The sequence below is a fragment of the Schistocerca piceifrons genome, chromosome 2 (genome assembly GCF_021461385.2).
Source record: "Schistocerca piceifrons isolate TAMUIC-IGC-003096 chromosome 2, iqSchPice1.1, whole genome shotgun sequence".
NCBI classification, from domain to species: Eukaryota; Metazoa; Arthropoda; class Insecta; order Orthoptera; family Acrididae; genus Schistocerca; species Schistocerca piceifrons.
Window position 1 is genome coordinate 591,121,202 of NC_060139.1, and position 14,521 is coordinate 591,135,722.

Below are 14,521 nucleotides of genomic sequence, written 5' to 3' on the forward strand. Positions count from 1 at the left end.
AGACTTCAAGAAGAATATAATAATTCCAATCCCAAAGAAAGCAGGTGTTGACAGATGTGAAAATTACCGAACTATCAGTTTAATAAGTCACAGCTGCATAATACTAACGCGAATTCTTTACAGACGAATGGAAAAACTAGTAGAAGCAGACCTCGGGGAAGATCAGTTTGGATTCTGCAGAAATATCGGAACACGTGAGGCAATACTGACCCTACGACTTATCTTAGAAGAAAGATTAAGGAAAGGCAAACCTACATTTCTGGCATTTGTAGACTTAGAGAAAGCTTTTGACAATGTTGACTGGAATACTCTCTTTCAAATTCTGAAGGTGGCAGGGGTAAAATACAGGGAGCAAAAGGCTATTTACAATTTGTACAGAAACCAGATGGCAGTTATAAGAGTCGAGGGACATCAAAGGGAAGCAGTGGTTGGGAAGGGAGTGAGACAGGGTTGTAGCCTCTCCCCGATGTTATTCAATCTCTATATTGAGCAAGCAGTGAAGGAAACAAAAGAAAAATTTGGAGTAAGTATTAAAATCCATGTAGAAGAAATAAAAACTTTGAGGTTCACCGATGACATTGTAATTATGTCAGAGACAGCAAAGGACTTGGAAGAGCAGTTGAACGGAATGGACAGTGTCTTGAAAGGAGGGTATGAGATGAACATTAACAAAAGCAAAACGAGAATAATGGAATGTAGTCGAATTAAACTGGGTGATGCTGAGGGAATTAGATTAGGAAATGAGACACTTAAAGTAGTAAAGGAGTTTTGCTGTTTGGGGAGCAAAATAACTGATGATGGTCGAAGTAGAGAGGATATAAAATGTAGACTGGCAATGGCAAGGAAAGAGTTTCTGAAGAAGAGAAATTTGTTAACATCTAGTATTGATTTAAGTGTCAGGAAGTCATTTCTGAAAGTATTTGTATGGAGTGTAGCCATGTATGGAAGTGAAACGTGGACAGTAAATAGTTTGGACAAGAAGAGAATAGAAGCTTTCGAAATGTGGTGCTACAGAAGAATGCTGAAGATTAGATGGGCAGATCAAGTAACTAATGAGGAGGTGCTGAATAGAATTGGGGAGAAGAGGAATTTGTGGTACAACCTGACTAAAAGAAGGGACCGGTTAGTAGGACATGTTCTGAGGCATCAAGGGATCACCAATTTGGTACTGGAGGGCAGCGTGGAGGGTAAAAATCATAGAGGGAGACCAAGAGATGACTACACTAAGCAGATTCAGAAGGATGTAGGTTGCAGTAGGTACTGGGAGAGGAAGAAGCTTGCACAGGATAGAGCAGCATGGAGAGCTGCATCAAACCAGTCTCAGGACTGAAGACCACAACAACATCACCTTCTCAGGTAATGTGTCACCCTCGAAGGCCAAGATGAAGGCACCAGTGGCAACCTGATTATCCCTCGGAGCCCGGTGGACGTGCCAGACGAAATGGACACCTCATCACTTTAAGTTGGTGCGCAGCTCATCATCGGACTGTGAAGATAATGCCCTGGACCATATTCAAGCTTTTATGGGGTGTGATAGTAACAGAAACATCTCCCAGCTTCTTACAAGCGAGTAATGCCCATGACTGGGCAGAGGATGCTGTTTTTATCAAGACTGACCCGGACCGCATTTTTGACAAGCCCTCCACCACCCCAACTTGCCCTCTAAATACTCTACGAAGAACTGAGGCTTCATGGACACAAATGATTTCCCATCAGCTCTCGTAGAGACTAGATACCAGGGCGAATACATATTGCTGCCATTCATAGCCTTTCGTTCCTCCCATGGTGTGGCCAGGGAGGGGAACTATTTGGGGTCATAGATGTTTGCATTAAAGTGAGCCCTCGAACGCTTAGAGACTGCTGGTGGTTGGCCACCATCAAGAGAAGAAGTGCCATGCTTCATTGTGTGTCATCGACCCTGATGCCACCTACTCTGACCAAAGGCCCTCCTCACGGGTGCCACAGCAAGGGCCACCCTGGCAGGATGGCCCAGGGAGATAGGCATCTACTCCTTGGCATATGTGGGGAGTTAAACGGCGCAGGCATCAGTAGAGCGATCCCTGTGTTGTCAGGCGGCTACAACCAACAGGGTAAATGGCGGCCCCACCACAACGGACTGGCTACTGTGCTGGATATTAGGTGGCAAGTGGTCCATGGTCGTCATCAGCGCAGAAAGCGACACTGCAGAGTGCATGGCAGAAATCACACACAGGAATGTATCCTCACCCAAAAGATGGAGAGTGAGCGGGACTGCAATGCAACGACGAATAAGCTGGCTAAAGATCTCAATGCACTATGGATACAATGCACCAAGTAAGGCACCCTTCCCCATTTGGCTCGTTCTTCAGAATAATTTTGAAATATGATGGTCAAACACAAGAGGGACCATCACATAAGGGCCGAAACCTCTGAGACTTCTTTTAGTCGCCTCTTACGACAGGCACGAATACCGTGGGCCTAATCTTACCCCTGAACCCGCAGGGGTGAGTAATGATTGTAATCACAACCGAAAGTACCAGCAAATATTGAAGAATATTAATGCTCCTCTTGTCCATGAACCATGTGAATACTGTAATCTCAGGAAACATAGCCTACAATACTAAAACACTATTCAAGTTATGTATCTAAAAGCTTCCAATGGCAAAAAAAATTGGACATTTTGTATTTCATATACTTACTGATCAAATTTAAAAGGCTCTCGTATACTATTCATTAAGAGTTATAATCTTATATTAAAGGTTTAAGGTAGTAAGACAAGTATTACAGTTTAAAACTGTATTTATGTTTTGAGGCAGTGTAAATCATGGGGCACAAATTACCCGTATTATATTCGCCCAGGATTTGAGAATGGGAGCAATGAACTTTGCATATAATTTCAACCCTTTCTGAAACTGTTTCTCCCCAACATCCCCAGTAAAACTATGCAAGGAAAAAAGTTTAGTGCTTACTATATTTCAGTTGTTCATGCAGTGCAACCTCAGCAACAGGTCTGACATTTTAATTTATTATTTTTTTACTACTAACTATATTCACAATACATTTTGCAGATAGTATCTAACTATACCATTGGATGTACCTGCAAAATTGTATCACTGTATGAAATATAGTTGAGAAGATATGACACCATAAACATTGAGATCCTTCAATTGGAGCACAAATTACCCCCACTATACTCATCCAGTGCTTGACAACAAGAGCGCTTAGTGCCTTCCAAGAAACTTTATACATTATTTGAAACTTTTTCTCACTTACATGCTTAGCGTCTAATATTTAACACATCAATTCATTTGTAAAATAATCAGAAGTATGATGCTGTTTTACACATGGGAGTTTGAGTCTCTAAAAAAAATCAGGGTTTATTGGCAGATAGTAACAGGGTAGTTTATGAAGAACAAATGAAAGTTAACGAATTTTTAATGAAAATGAAATATACGAAAATTCAGTGTTTTCAATCAATCTTTCGTTTTTACTGTTTCACTTATTACTAACCATGATATGTTATTTTGGGTGTTTCAAATAGTCTTTTTACAATATGATCAATTAAAGGTACAGCAATGTGTCTTGTCTTTTAGATTTCATTTGATTCTAATGATGTTGGAAGGCTGCTTTAAATGTGAGCTCATATCTGTGCGCTGGATTTTACGACTGCATATTCCAACTTACATAAAAACTCATATATGTAAATATACAACATAATATTATGAGGACAAGATACTGAGTCGTAGATAGGCGCAATGAAAAGACTGCTTTACACTCAAGCTTTCAGCATTCACATAAGCAGAATTCATGCAATCATGATCACTGTCTTGGCTGCTGTTGCCAGACTCAGTGGCTGGAGCCATTCGTCATTGTCTTTTGTGTGTGTGTGTGTGTGTGTTTCTATCTCAAAAGAAGACCTTTTCGCTGTAAGCTTAAATGTATGGCTGTCTTTTTGTTGTGCCTGTCTGGGAGTCAATGTCTCCTCTATATGGTGAGAAGCACTCCACCCTTTTCATAATATTGTTGTTATTCCATACTGTTTAATATACAGGCATAACCCATATCACTTCAGGCAGGGGGGTTACCTTCATAATCTTGGATGTTATTGAATTTACCATATGTTAAAATGCAGGAGTAGGTAAGAAACACAAATTTTTTTGTATTCTCCAAAAAACTTCCTGCCCCAAGATACGTGCCGCCACAGATGACACTGTGAACACCATTCTGACGGTGCAAATTTCGGAAATTTTTTTAAAATGCTGCATCTCTGTAACAGTTCTAGATATTTTGTTACAGTTTTTTTATTTGAAAGATAATTGCTTTAAGGTTACAGTGGTATCCTCTGTTTGGACATATCTGCCAAAGTTCTTTTAATGTCACTTTTTGAAAATTTTTTTTATAATTTACAGAAAAAAATTATTTTTCAAACATTCCTATCCAGAAAAGTTTGATATTTTTTCTGTGTATTAGTACCATGTAGTACTATATTCTCTGTAAGGGAGAGCTTCCACTTTTAAGTTGGATAGGTTTTCACTTTCTTTGTTGCAAGTTACTTCTTTCACTTTCTTTGTTGCAGGTTACTTCTTACACTCTGTTGTAGTTCTATGTCACGGTTGTTCATTGCAAGTTTCTGTATTTTAATTGTTCAGTGCTTCTAAGAAATCTGAGACTATCCAGTGAGTTCTGTGTTTTCAAGAGGAATTTGACAATTGACACAGTTGCAGTGTGTTTTGTGAAAAGGACTGTCTGAAATTTCTTCTGACTGGGGCCACAGGAGAGTGAAGTGTGCTGACTATTTGCATATCCATAAAAGAGTGATAATAAGACAAACAAAAAACAGACTTCGTTCAGGTTGGGACTAAGTGTTCTCATTTAAAGACTGTTTCAAAGTGACTACTTTTTGTGTTCTAAATATTTTAACAGAATAACAACAATGATTGTATCTGAACAAGTGAAGCTTCTCATGGTGCAGATCTTCCACCAATAGAGGAAGAATTAAATACTCTCAATCAGTCAACTACAAAGGTAAACCTAGATGTTACTACTACTATTAAGATGGTCAGTGAAATCGAGCCATAAGCTCTATGCATCAAGAAAGTGCAGAGAAATTACTAAAGCTATGGATGAACACACTACAGCAAAATTGACCACACTCTTCAAAACAGAAATTCCATCTTCAGAAGACAATGAACCAAAGCACTCCTGCACTTCTAGCCAGGAATTTTTCACTAATATAAATTCAGGCATTGAATATTGTGCATCCTACAGTGAAAAGATGCAAGTTTTAACTATTATACCAGTGAGATAAGAAAACAGAGACTTTTCAAAGAAAACAATTTTGAACTACATTCCATCAGTACCAAAGTACATGGTAGACAAATCAAGAAAGGTGAGGTCTGTAAAAGGAGTCTTTGGAAGAGCAGATCCCTATTATGGTCATCCTGTAGAAGCAGCTCAAGTTCAGATAGTGCAGTCATTTTATCTGTAAGATAAATGGGACTGTTCTCACCAGAGTGCCGGCAAAAAAGTCACTATAACCATAACGGTTGAAGGTCAAAAAGTTGTGAAAGTGAAGAGGTACACGACTCGCAGTATTAAAGAAACTTTTGGAATTTATAAGAACAACTTTACATAATGGAAGATCAAGATTTTATGCACTACAACCTAAGTGGGTAGTTCCTCACCCACCTAGAAATGTCTGTTTAAATGTGTACTGCACAAATTTTGAACTTCGTGTGGTAATTTGAAGAACTTACTGGAGCACATAACACCTTGGTTGGGCATGTGAAGTCATTAGTAGTCTGTGACATAAAGCGAGAGACTTGTTTGTTTCAAGAATGAGGTGACTACCCTGGAAAGGGAGGGCTGTCTTCACAGATACTTTGTCTGGAAGACGTAGCAGATAACTCTGCAGAAATTACATATGCAACATGGGAGGAAAGAAACTAATAAAGAAAACTGTTGCCTTTGATAGTTTCATTGATGAACTTGATAAATGGTCAGTGAAAGCAGTAACACACCAGCATCTGAAGAATTTGCAACAACAAGACATTGCAGAAGTGAAAGGGTGTGTACAGGCTGAAGAATTATGTTTAGTGCTTCACAGTGATTTTGCTGAGAACTGGTCTGTAATTCTCCCACAAGAAGTACAAGGGTATTATTGGAGCAATGACCAGGTTTCAATTTTTACAGGAGTGACATATTTTCAAAACAAGACCACAAGTGTTGCAGTTATAAGTGATGACACAGGACATCACTTAGCATATGCTTTGCTAACAATGGGCAAAATTCTTCAACTGCAAACAGGGACAGAGCAGATCATCATTATTTCTGATTGTGCTCCTAGTCATTTTAAAAATCGTTACCAGCTGAGTAAGTCACTTGTGCCAACTGACTGGGTATACAGTGCTACTGGTCATGTGAAGGGGCCTTGTGATGGTGTAGGAGGCCTGCTGAAGCACCATGCTACAAATCATAATCTTTCCAGACCAGATACAGCCGACATTCAGAATGCTGAGGATTTTACAAGAGTCGTGAAATCTTGCACATCCACAGCCCTCATTCTTTTTAGACAAAAGGAAATCCAAGAATTCCGTGAGCAGAAAAAAGAAGAATGATCCAAACAAACTACTTCTGTGAAAGGAATTCAGAAGACACATTTTTGGAGTCAAAGTGATGGGTGAACTCATATTGCACACACTTTAGAGAGCAAGAAAAGAAATTTTGTTCTTTCAGCCAACACCTCAAAAACAGCAGGATAACATTCAGATTCACAATCTGAGAAGAGGGATGTTCGTGGCGTGTGTGTATGACCGTGAATGGTGGATTGCAGAGATTATAGACACCAGTTATGAGTTAAACAAAATTATAGTGAACTTTATGCTACCACATGGACCGGCTACTACATATAGGTTTCCAGCTGAAGGACAGCAACAACACCATCAGTGTTCACTTCCTGTTTGCAATGTTTTGAAGATTGTAAGTGCATAACAAAGTGCACAGAAGGTGAATGAATTGAAACATTTAACTCTTTGGATCTTTCATATACATTTTGGAACCATTTAAAATGCTTGAAAAATGAGTATCTTACTCATTTTTCAAAACTAAAATATTGTTGAATAACGCTAGGTTTTGATTTTTATGAGCCTGTTATGTGATAATTTGGTAACAAAACAGGTTCTATGCATGGCAAAAATTTCAATTGTTTATAAAACCTGTTCAACCTGAAAGTGGAAGCTCTCCTTTTCAGATACTAATCAACAGGGAAAAAAAATTCAAAATTTTATGGATTAGCAGTTTTTAAAACGTTTTTCCATAAATTACAAAAAAAATTCAGAATGCTATAGTAAAAGAACTTTGACAAAAAAAGTCCAAATGGAGGATTTATTTGTAATCATAAAACCATTATCTTTCAAATTATATATATTTTTCAGAGACAAAGCATTTTAAAATTTTTTCCAAAATTCGCATCTTCAAAATGGTATGCGCAGTGTCTTCTTTGGAGGGCTGTATCTCTGAGCAGAAATTTTTTTTGAAGAAAACAAAAACATACGTGTTCCTTCATTTTAACATATGCTACATTCAATAACATCTGAGATACGAAGGTAAGATTTTTTCCTAGCCTGCCTGAATTGATATGGACTATGCCTACAACTTAATTATTTTAACATGTAATGGATAAAGTTACAATTGATAAATTTTGGTAGTACTTACACCAGACCATGAAGTGTCTGAAATGTCTGGCTCATTCCTTTTGCAAATCTTGTACTGTCACTCCTCTCCTTGTGGATGTTATACTCAAGAATTTTGTCACATATGCCTTCCAGAGACTCTATCAGGCGAAGTTCCCTGAAGAAATGATTAATTTTGTCAGAGGTGTGCCTTAATAAAATAACTTCTGCAACAATGGTGAAAACTTCCTTCAATTTTATGCCTAGTCCATGCTGCCCAAGAACAGGTGACTTCACAATTAAAAATGGCTGAAGAATATACTATCAAAGACAATCCAGGCAATCGTCAAAGAAAGATGACAACACACAAGTTACAAACTGGATTTTAATGGACACAGTTTATACAGTTGCTATCTTTAGTTATCTACAGGTCTCTCGTCTTCTGACTGGGGGTGGGTCGATACGATGACAGCTGTCCATCAAAGAGCTCATCTTAGCAGCATATCAGCTAAACAAATAAATAAATAAATCTGGGCGTCTTGCAGCTATGCAAAGATCAGAGTCATCTTATGAAGCAGTACGCATTGTTGTTAACCTGTCGGACAAGAACAAGAAAAAGGAGGAGCCATCTCGGCCCTTAATAAAGGTTTGAATTTTGCTCCTACACCAGTTACTATACCCATTGTGGATCTTATCAGTGGAGTAGAACAGGCGGTACAGCATCTTGCGCAGGATGACACCGACAAAGTGAGGCTTATTACCAGTTGCTTTTTAGCCTCAGCTAAGGCTCCCAAATCTAATATCAGTAGAGAGGAGAGAGAGTGGTTACGTTTACTTAGGAGAGATGAAGATCTTCTCGTATTACCAGCTGACAAATAAAATGCCACCACCATTCTTAATAAAATCAAATATCATAGCAAAATGTGGTCACTATTACAGGGTAGTTAGTACAAATGTCTTCAATGGAACCCAACTTTGACATACAGCAGATAAACTACAGAGCTACTGGAGAATTCCGGTCTACCAGATGATGTTACAAAAAATCTGAGAGTCCGAGATTTTAGACCTCCCAGGTTGTACGAACTACCGAAGATCCACAAGGATAATGTTCCCTTGAGACCTACCGTCAGTGCAATTGGTTCTCGTACAAAATCAAATCACATTTTAGTCAGCCTGTTCATAAAAGTTCCTGCAGAGGACACTGAAAATGCTGGCAGAACTTTTTCCTCCTGAAACTATAAAGTTGCTCTGGCCTGTGATGATGACCACCTATATCTTGTATGGTAGTAAATTTTATGAAATGACAGATGGTATGGCGATGGGCTCTGTTGTCTCCATCACTGGCTACCTTTTTCATGGAGAAATGTGAAGAAAGTGCATTAAATTCGGCTCCCCTCCATCCAGCCTTGTTTTATCATTTTGCTGCCAATACTTTATGGTCTGACCACACGGCACGGAAGCTATCTAACAATTTATCAAAAACATGAACAGCATACATCTGAACATCCAGACAGACGGGCGTCTCTGCCACTCTGTGTAATGCAAGCCAAAGCATACCGATTTATATCTTAATGCACAGAGTTTCCCTCATACTGTTCAAAAGAGAGCCGTATTCAACACGTTGGTATATAGAGCTAAAACTGTTTCTGAGGAAGGACACTTGAAGTCTGAAATTAACCATCTGAAGTACATGTTCCAAAAGGATGGCTATGGTGCATGTGATATAAAGGCAGAGTTCTCCATAAAAAGGAAATGCCAAAATGCTGCACACTCACAGAATTAACCACAGATCGCGGTTCTTCCTTTTTTTGGCACTATATCCAGTAAAATAGGAAGAGTCCTGGGTAAACGGGGTATAAGAGCGATTTTTCGTCGTCCTTAGAAAATTAAGACAATGCACCCTGTTAAGGACAGTCTCAGCCTCAGGATCCCTAGAATTTATCACATCCCCTGTGAGTATGGAAGCAGTTATATAGGTCGGACCATGTGTACCGTTTCTGACCACTGTGCAGAACACCAATGGCACATTAAAAACAGAACTATAGAAATCAGTGATTGTGGAGCACAGTCTCACTAACAAACATAAAATACTGTTTGATGAAAAAAATTTTGTCCCATGCCTCCACATACTGGGATTCTATTTGTAAGGAAGCTGCTGAAAAAAGAATGAGCAAGAAGAACTACCGTGGTAGCTGATATTATCCAAGCAGTGTATGGGAACAAGTGTTTGATGGAGAGAAGCACCAGAGATGTTCCTTGAAATGTTTACAATCCCAAAGAAGCAGTGGCACCATCAGCACAGACATTCACACTGTCTGTGACAGCAGTATGTAACAGGCGACCTATTACAAGCCAACCAATCAGAGGCCATCCACGGGCTATATAAGGCCACCACAGCAGCAGTGAAGACAGTCAGCTGCGCCTGACAATGATAATGGAGGCTATCATCAAAAGCTCGAGATTTTATCCTGAATTGATGCAGCAAGAAAATCGACAATGATTTACATAACATTGCCATCGGAAAAGACTTCGTTCTCATATTCTATAATATTCAAACTTGATTCTTAGATTCCAGTGTAGCTGCAACCTCAGAAATTGAGACACTTCAAAAATATCCACAAAGTTTCTGAAATGATCATTGGGCTATGGTAAATGATTAGTCCATCACGGAAAGTTTTCCTCTAGTCATCAGTATGTTACCAGAGCCAGCTTTCCTCCACTGACAATCAGTAACTAACTTTATGAACCATAACAGCCAGATTAATAATAATCAATATCATACTATCCATGGTGTAAACAAAAGTAATCAATTCATATCTTCAGCAGAAACACGCCATTAGATTCAGAGATTCTTACTGGCTACTGTATACTATCACCTAATTGGCCACAACCAACAGAAAGAAACTGAAAGCAGCAGCACACAGCAGAAGAACCGCTGACACCAAAAGTGCATTTTAACCAGCAGAGAAAATGTTATCAGCATGCTACTGTCTTGACACCTCTGTCATCAGTGTTTAACACACAATGCCTTATAATCAGAGACTATTCCCATGTGTGTTCCATCTTTAGCTATGGAATCAATTTTTGTGTTCCCATACATGAAACATGTACGGTCTTCAGACTACACAAAAAAGCTACTAGAATAATAGCTATAAATAGCAATCAGGCTTCCTGTAAAGATCTGTTTTAGCTGCTGGGGATTCTAACTGCACCAAATGAGTATGTCTACCAACCTGCTGTACATATGAAGAACATCAGTAATTATGTCACAGACAGCAGCATTCACAATCATGGAACAATAAGAGCCAGCATTAACTTACATTTACCACTGATGGTAAGTAACAAAAAAATCACAAAACAGCATTTTCAAATAGGAAATAAATTTTTGTAATGAACTGTCCAAGAAGATTGAAGAGGCAACTAAAACCAAAATGTTTAAAAAGTCTGTTAAAACACAAATTTTGACTAATTCATGCTACAAAGACAAGGATTATTTAGACACCAGAGATACAAACAGTAACACTTTATCATTCCTTAACATAAAATAACTGTAATTCTACAGTAAACTGCCAGATTAATGATCCTTAGTGTAAAATCTTATTCCCAGGACAAGTGAAGGACAATCCTAACCTTTTTCAATTCTGTTGAGCTCAATCTCTCATTCATAGTGGTAAGGTGCTGACAGGTTTTTCCGTCGGGCCACTGGGACAATACGAATAATTCAACAGCATGCAAGGTTCAGCCATAGTGTACCCATCTGTGCGTGTGTTTGAGGGGGGAGGGGGGGGGGGGGCGGGCATAGTGACCAGTGGAGTGGTATGACACATATGAACAATGTTAAACTTTTTCTGAGAAGATAATCTTACTGTATGCATAAATTAGTATTTTTAATAACTGTTTCCTTTATCAATTACAATGACATGTATGATACCACTTTACAAAATAATTATGGATGAATGCACAACTAATTAGCTAACAGATCAGAATTCACAAGACTTCCAATGAAATAGTATTCTTATGAGGAAGACGTATATTGCTTGACATAATATAAACATTTACTGTGGGTGTGTGTTTTCTTTTTGCAAGTAAGCTGTACTACGTAACCATTATTGAAACCATGTAGGCTACCGAAAAATAATGTACAGTATGCAACAGTCAAATCTGCATTAGATTTTGAACATCACTAGTATGTAAGGGGGAAAACTTCACTTACGATTTTTCATATTTGTACTTCTTCTTTGGTTTCACATCATCTAGAGAATATCCTATCTCCAGGACATCACGCTTTTTTCCCGTTTCTTCAAGTCGAGATTCTAGTTCTACTGCAAGAACTTTGCATACTGAAACATTTCCAGACAGTTAAACATCAGAAAGAGAGAAATATATTTATAACATATTTTAATAAAATCCCACCTAGTTTCTGGTTATAATTATACGCTTTCATCTTAGAGGCCCTCCATTGCATTGCACCTGCTCAGTAACATTTTTAAAAATGTTTAAATGTTTTGATTGGAAGCCAGGTGATTGCACATTTTTACTTGGCCCATGAGTGAAGGACCCTGGCAGCAGGAGCTACCGATCGATACGTAGTAGATTGGCTGCTGAGACTAGCCTTGCCTCTTTTTCCCATAGCAGCCAACTTACAGCATATAAAAGAAACAAACACGTAAAGGATTACATCGCAGCAAAAGTGGCAAGAAAGTTTATGGTGAGTCACGAGAAGGGTCAGGTACAGCCTATTTGCTCATTTTTGGAAATAACATTAACAATCACTATGCACAACGACACACACTGATCATCACTATATTCACAACATTAGTTTATTGTTAGGGTACAAATATTGTTACATACCTAAGGATGGTGCAAGTACAAACAATCTGGAGATGCATGAATTCAGCTCACAAAACAATCACAGAAAGGCCAAGTAAAAGTGTGCAAACAGTACACAAAAATGTGTAAACAAAAAAGTTCCCAAAATTTGTTGCTTAACCATCAGGTGACAACCAGTTTCGTTTCATTTTGCTTTGAAGCAGGTATCTCTAGCTCTACCTAGCCATGACATTAGGGTGTTGTGGCGTGTGGACGACATTATGACGCAGAGTAATGAATTGGTTTTGTTTGATGGTGCCCGTGTGTGTGTGTGTGATTTAACTGGTTTTGTAGCTAATGTCAATTACTTTCTATTCAGTGCAAATCTGGGTATCTGTGCACGTTTCCTTCACGTATTATAATCGAAAATTAAGTTAATCTCTTTATCTTCCACGTTGTATTTTTCCTCTTAATCATTACCTCACTCTAATTTGAGTAATCTATGCTCATAGCACGTTTCTCCAAAATATCACTTGTTCTGATAAAAGGTTTACCCATAATAATTTCTGTTCGTTGTGTACACAAGTAAGTTAAATTTTTAGCATCCATCAGCAGGATATGTATCAGGCGCTTGTTGTTTTACCTGCTATGTAACTGCTGTATAATTGTGTTCCTGTGGCAGAAGCATTACTGCCACAGTACTACTTCCACAAGTACTGGCTCGCACTCTGACGAGACAGGCGACACTTCAATTTGACAAAACAATTCCTTAAAGAGCGGAGACTTCACACCAATTAAGCTGGTCAGTATATACCAACTTCGAAATTCATAAACTTATTAATAAAGCCTGATGATTATATGCAAGGTGATATTGGACTTAAAACGTAGCGTTTACAAATGAAAGAGAAATATTTATACACCGTACAAGATATATAATATAAAATTTAGTAATTAAAAATAACTGAAGTTAATTAATTCAATTACTAGTAGCAGCAGTGGTAATGTTGAGATTCTGTAAATAAATATTGCATGAATTTATCTCTAGAATTAATTTAAATCATTTGGAAACTTGATGACCAGTTTTATTCCCGTATCGCCTATTCCTACTAACCTTCACATTTGTTTGCATACTTCACGCCTTCATCTTCTTCAGTAACTCCAGCACACAAGTTCGTCACCATAAGAACGGAGAACAGAATTACGACCGCAATATCCATAGCTAACATTTACCCAGCCTCCTGTATCACGTTCCCATAAACATACTTCCGACTTCATATACCTTTCTCCAAGTATTGTTTTATCGCCTGCTCTTGTATGCCAAGTCTTACCTTTCTTATATTGGTTATAAGCGATCTCACGAGCACCCGACAGAATTTGTCATCAAACACAACCTGAGATAATCGACGAACATAAATACCCACAATTGTCATCTGTCGACTTCCCCTAGACGGCAACGGTACACGTGTTTCTACTTCGAACTATTTTTACTGAAGCATTGATTGAAAATGTCATATAGTGCTAACTGTCGTTACTTTTCCCTTAATTATTAGAATAATAGTTTTCTTTGTGCACAAAAAATACACTCCAAATATCAGCAATAGGTTGTTCCCCCACCATCGCAGTGACAAGTTAATTGTCCTATGAAAACACGTGCGCTTATTTCCTCGACCAAAGATAAGTCACAACAGTGCACTCAACCAATCAGAACAAGTTACCATCACCCAATGAAAACGTTCGGCGCGAATCGACTGGAAATTAAATGGTGACGTTTACAAAACATTCGTGCGTCAGTAAATAATTGGAAAAACGGAAGAAAGAAATATCCGCAACCAAACAGCTAGCAGTTGCAAAAGCTACAATTCGACCCGATTCGGCAAACCGTGAGACTGTGTTTGCCTCCTTTTATCCCCACGAAGTCGTGTAACATTTCGTGTTCATTAATGTTGTACTGTGGAGTTCGTTGGATGTGGATCTGAAGTCTATGGCAGCGTAAACGTTGAGCACCATCGAGATGCGACAAAACAAAGATTAATCTAGTGGCCAGCTTTGCTGCCTCTGGATCA

At 38.5% G+C, this 14,521-nt stretch overlaps 1 protein-coding gene across 1 annotated transcript in view; it reads right to left on the reverse strand.

The window, feature by feature from the left end:
- LOC124776320 (protein canopy homolog 3) overlaps positions 1-14,094 on the reverse strand; it is a 38,887-nt gene extending 24,793 nt beyond the window's left edge. The window contains exons 1-3 of the mRNA XM_047251257.1: positions 13,570-14,094; positions 11,863-11,989; positions 7,693-7,827 (exon numbers count right to left, since the gene is read on the reverse strand). Coding sequence (XP_047107213.1) covers positions 7,693-7,827; positions 11,863-11,989; positions 13,570-13,684 — 377 coding nt within the window. The 5' untranslated portion in view covers positions 13,685-14,094. The remainder of the gene's footprint in view (positions 1-7,692; positions 7,828-11,862; positions 11,990-13,569) is intronic.
- Positions 14,095-14,521: the final 427 nt, after the last annotated feature.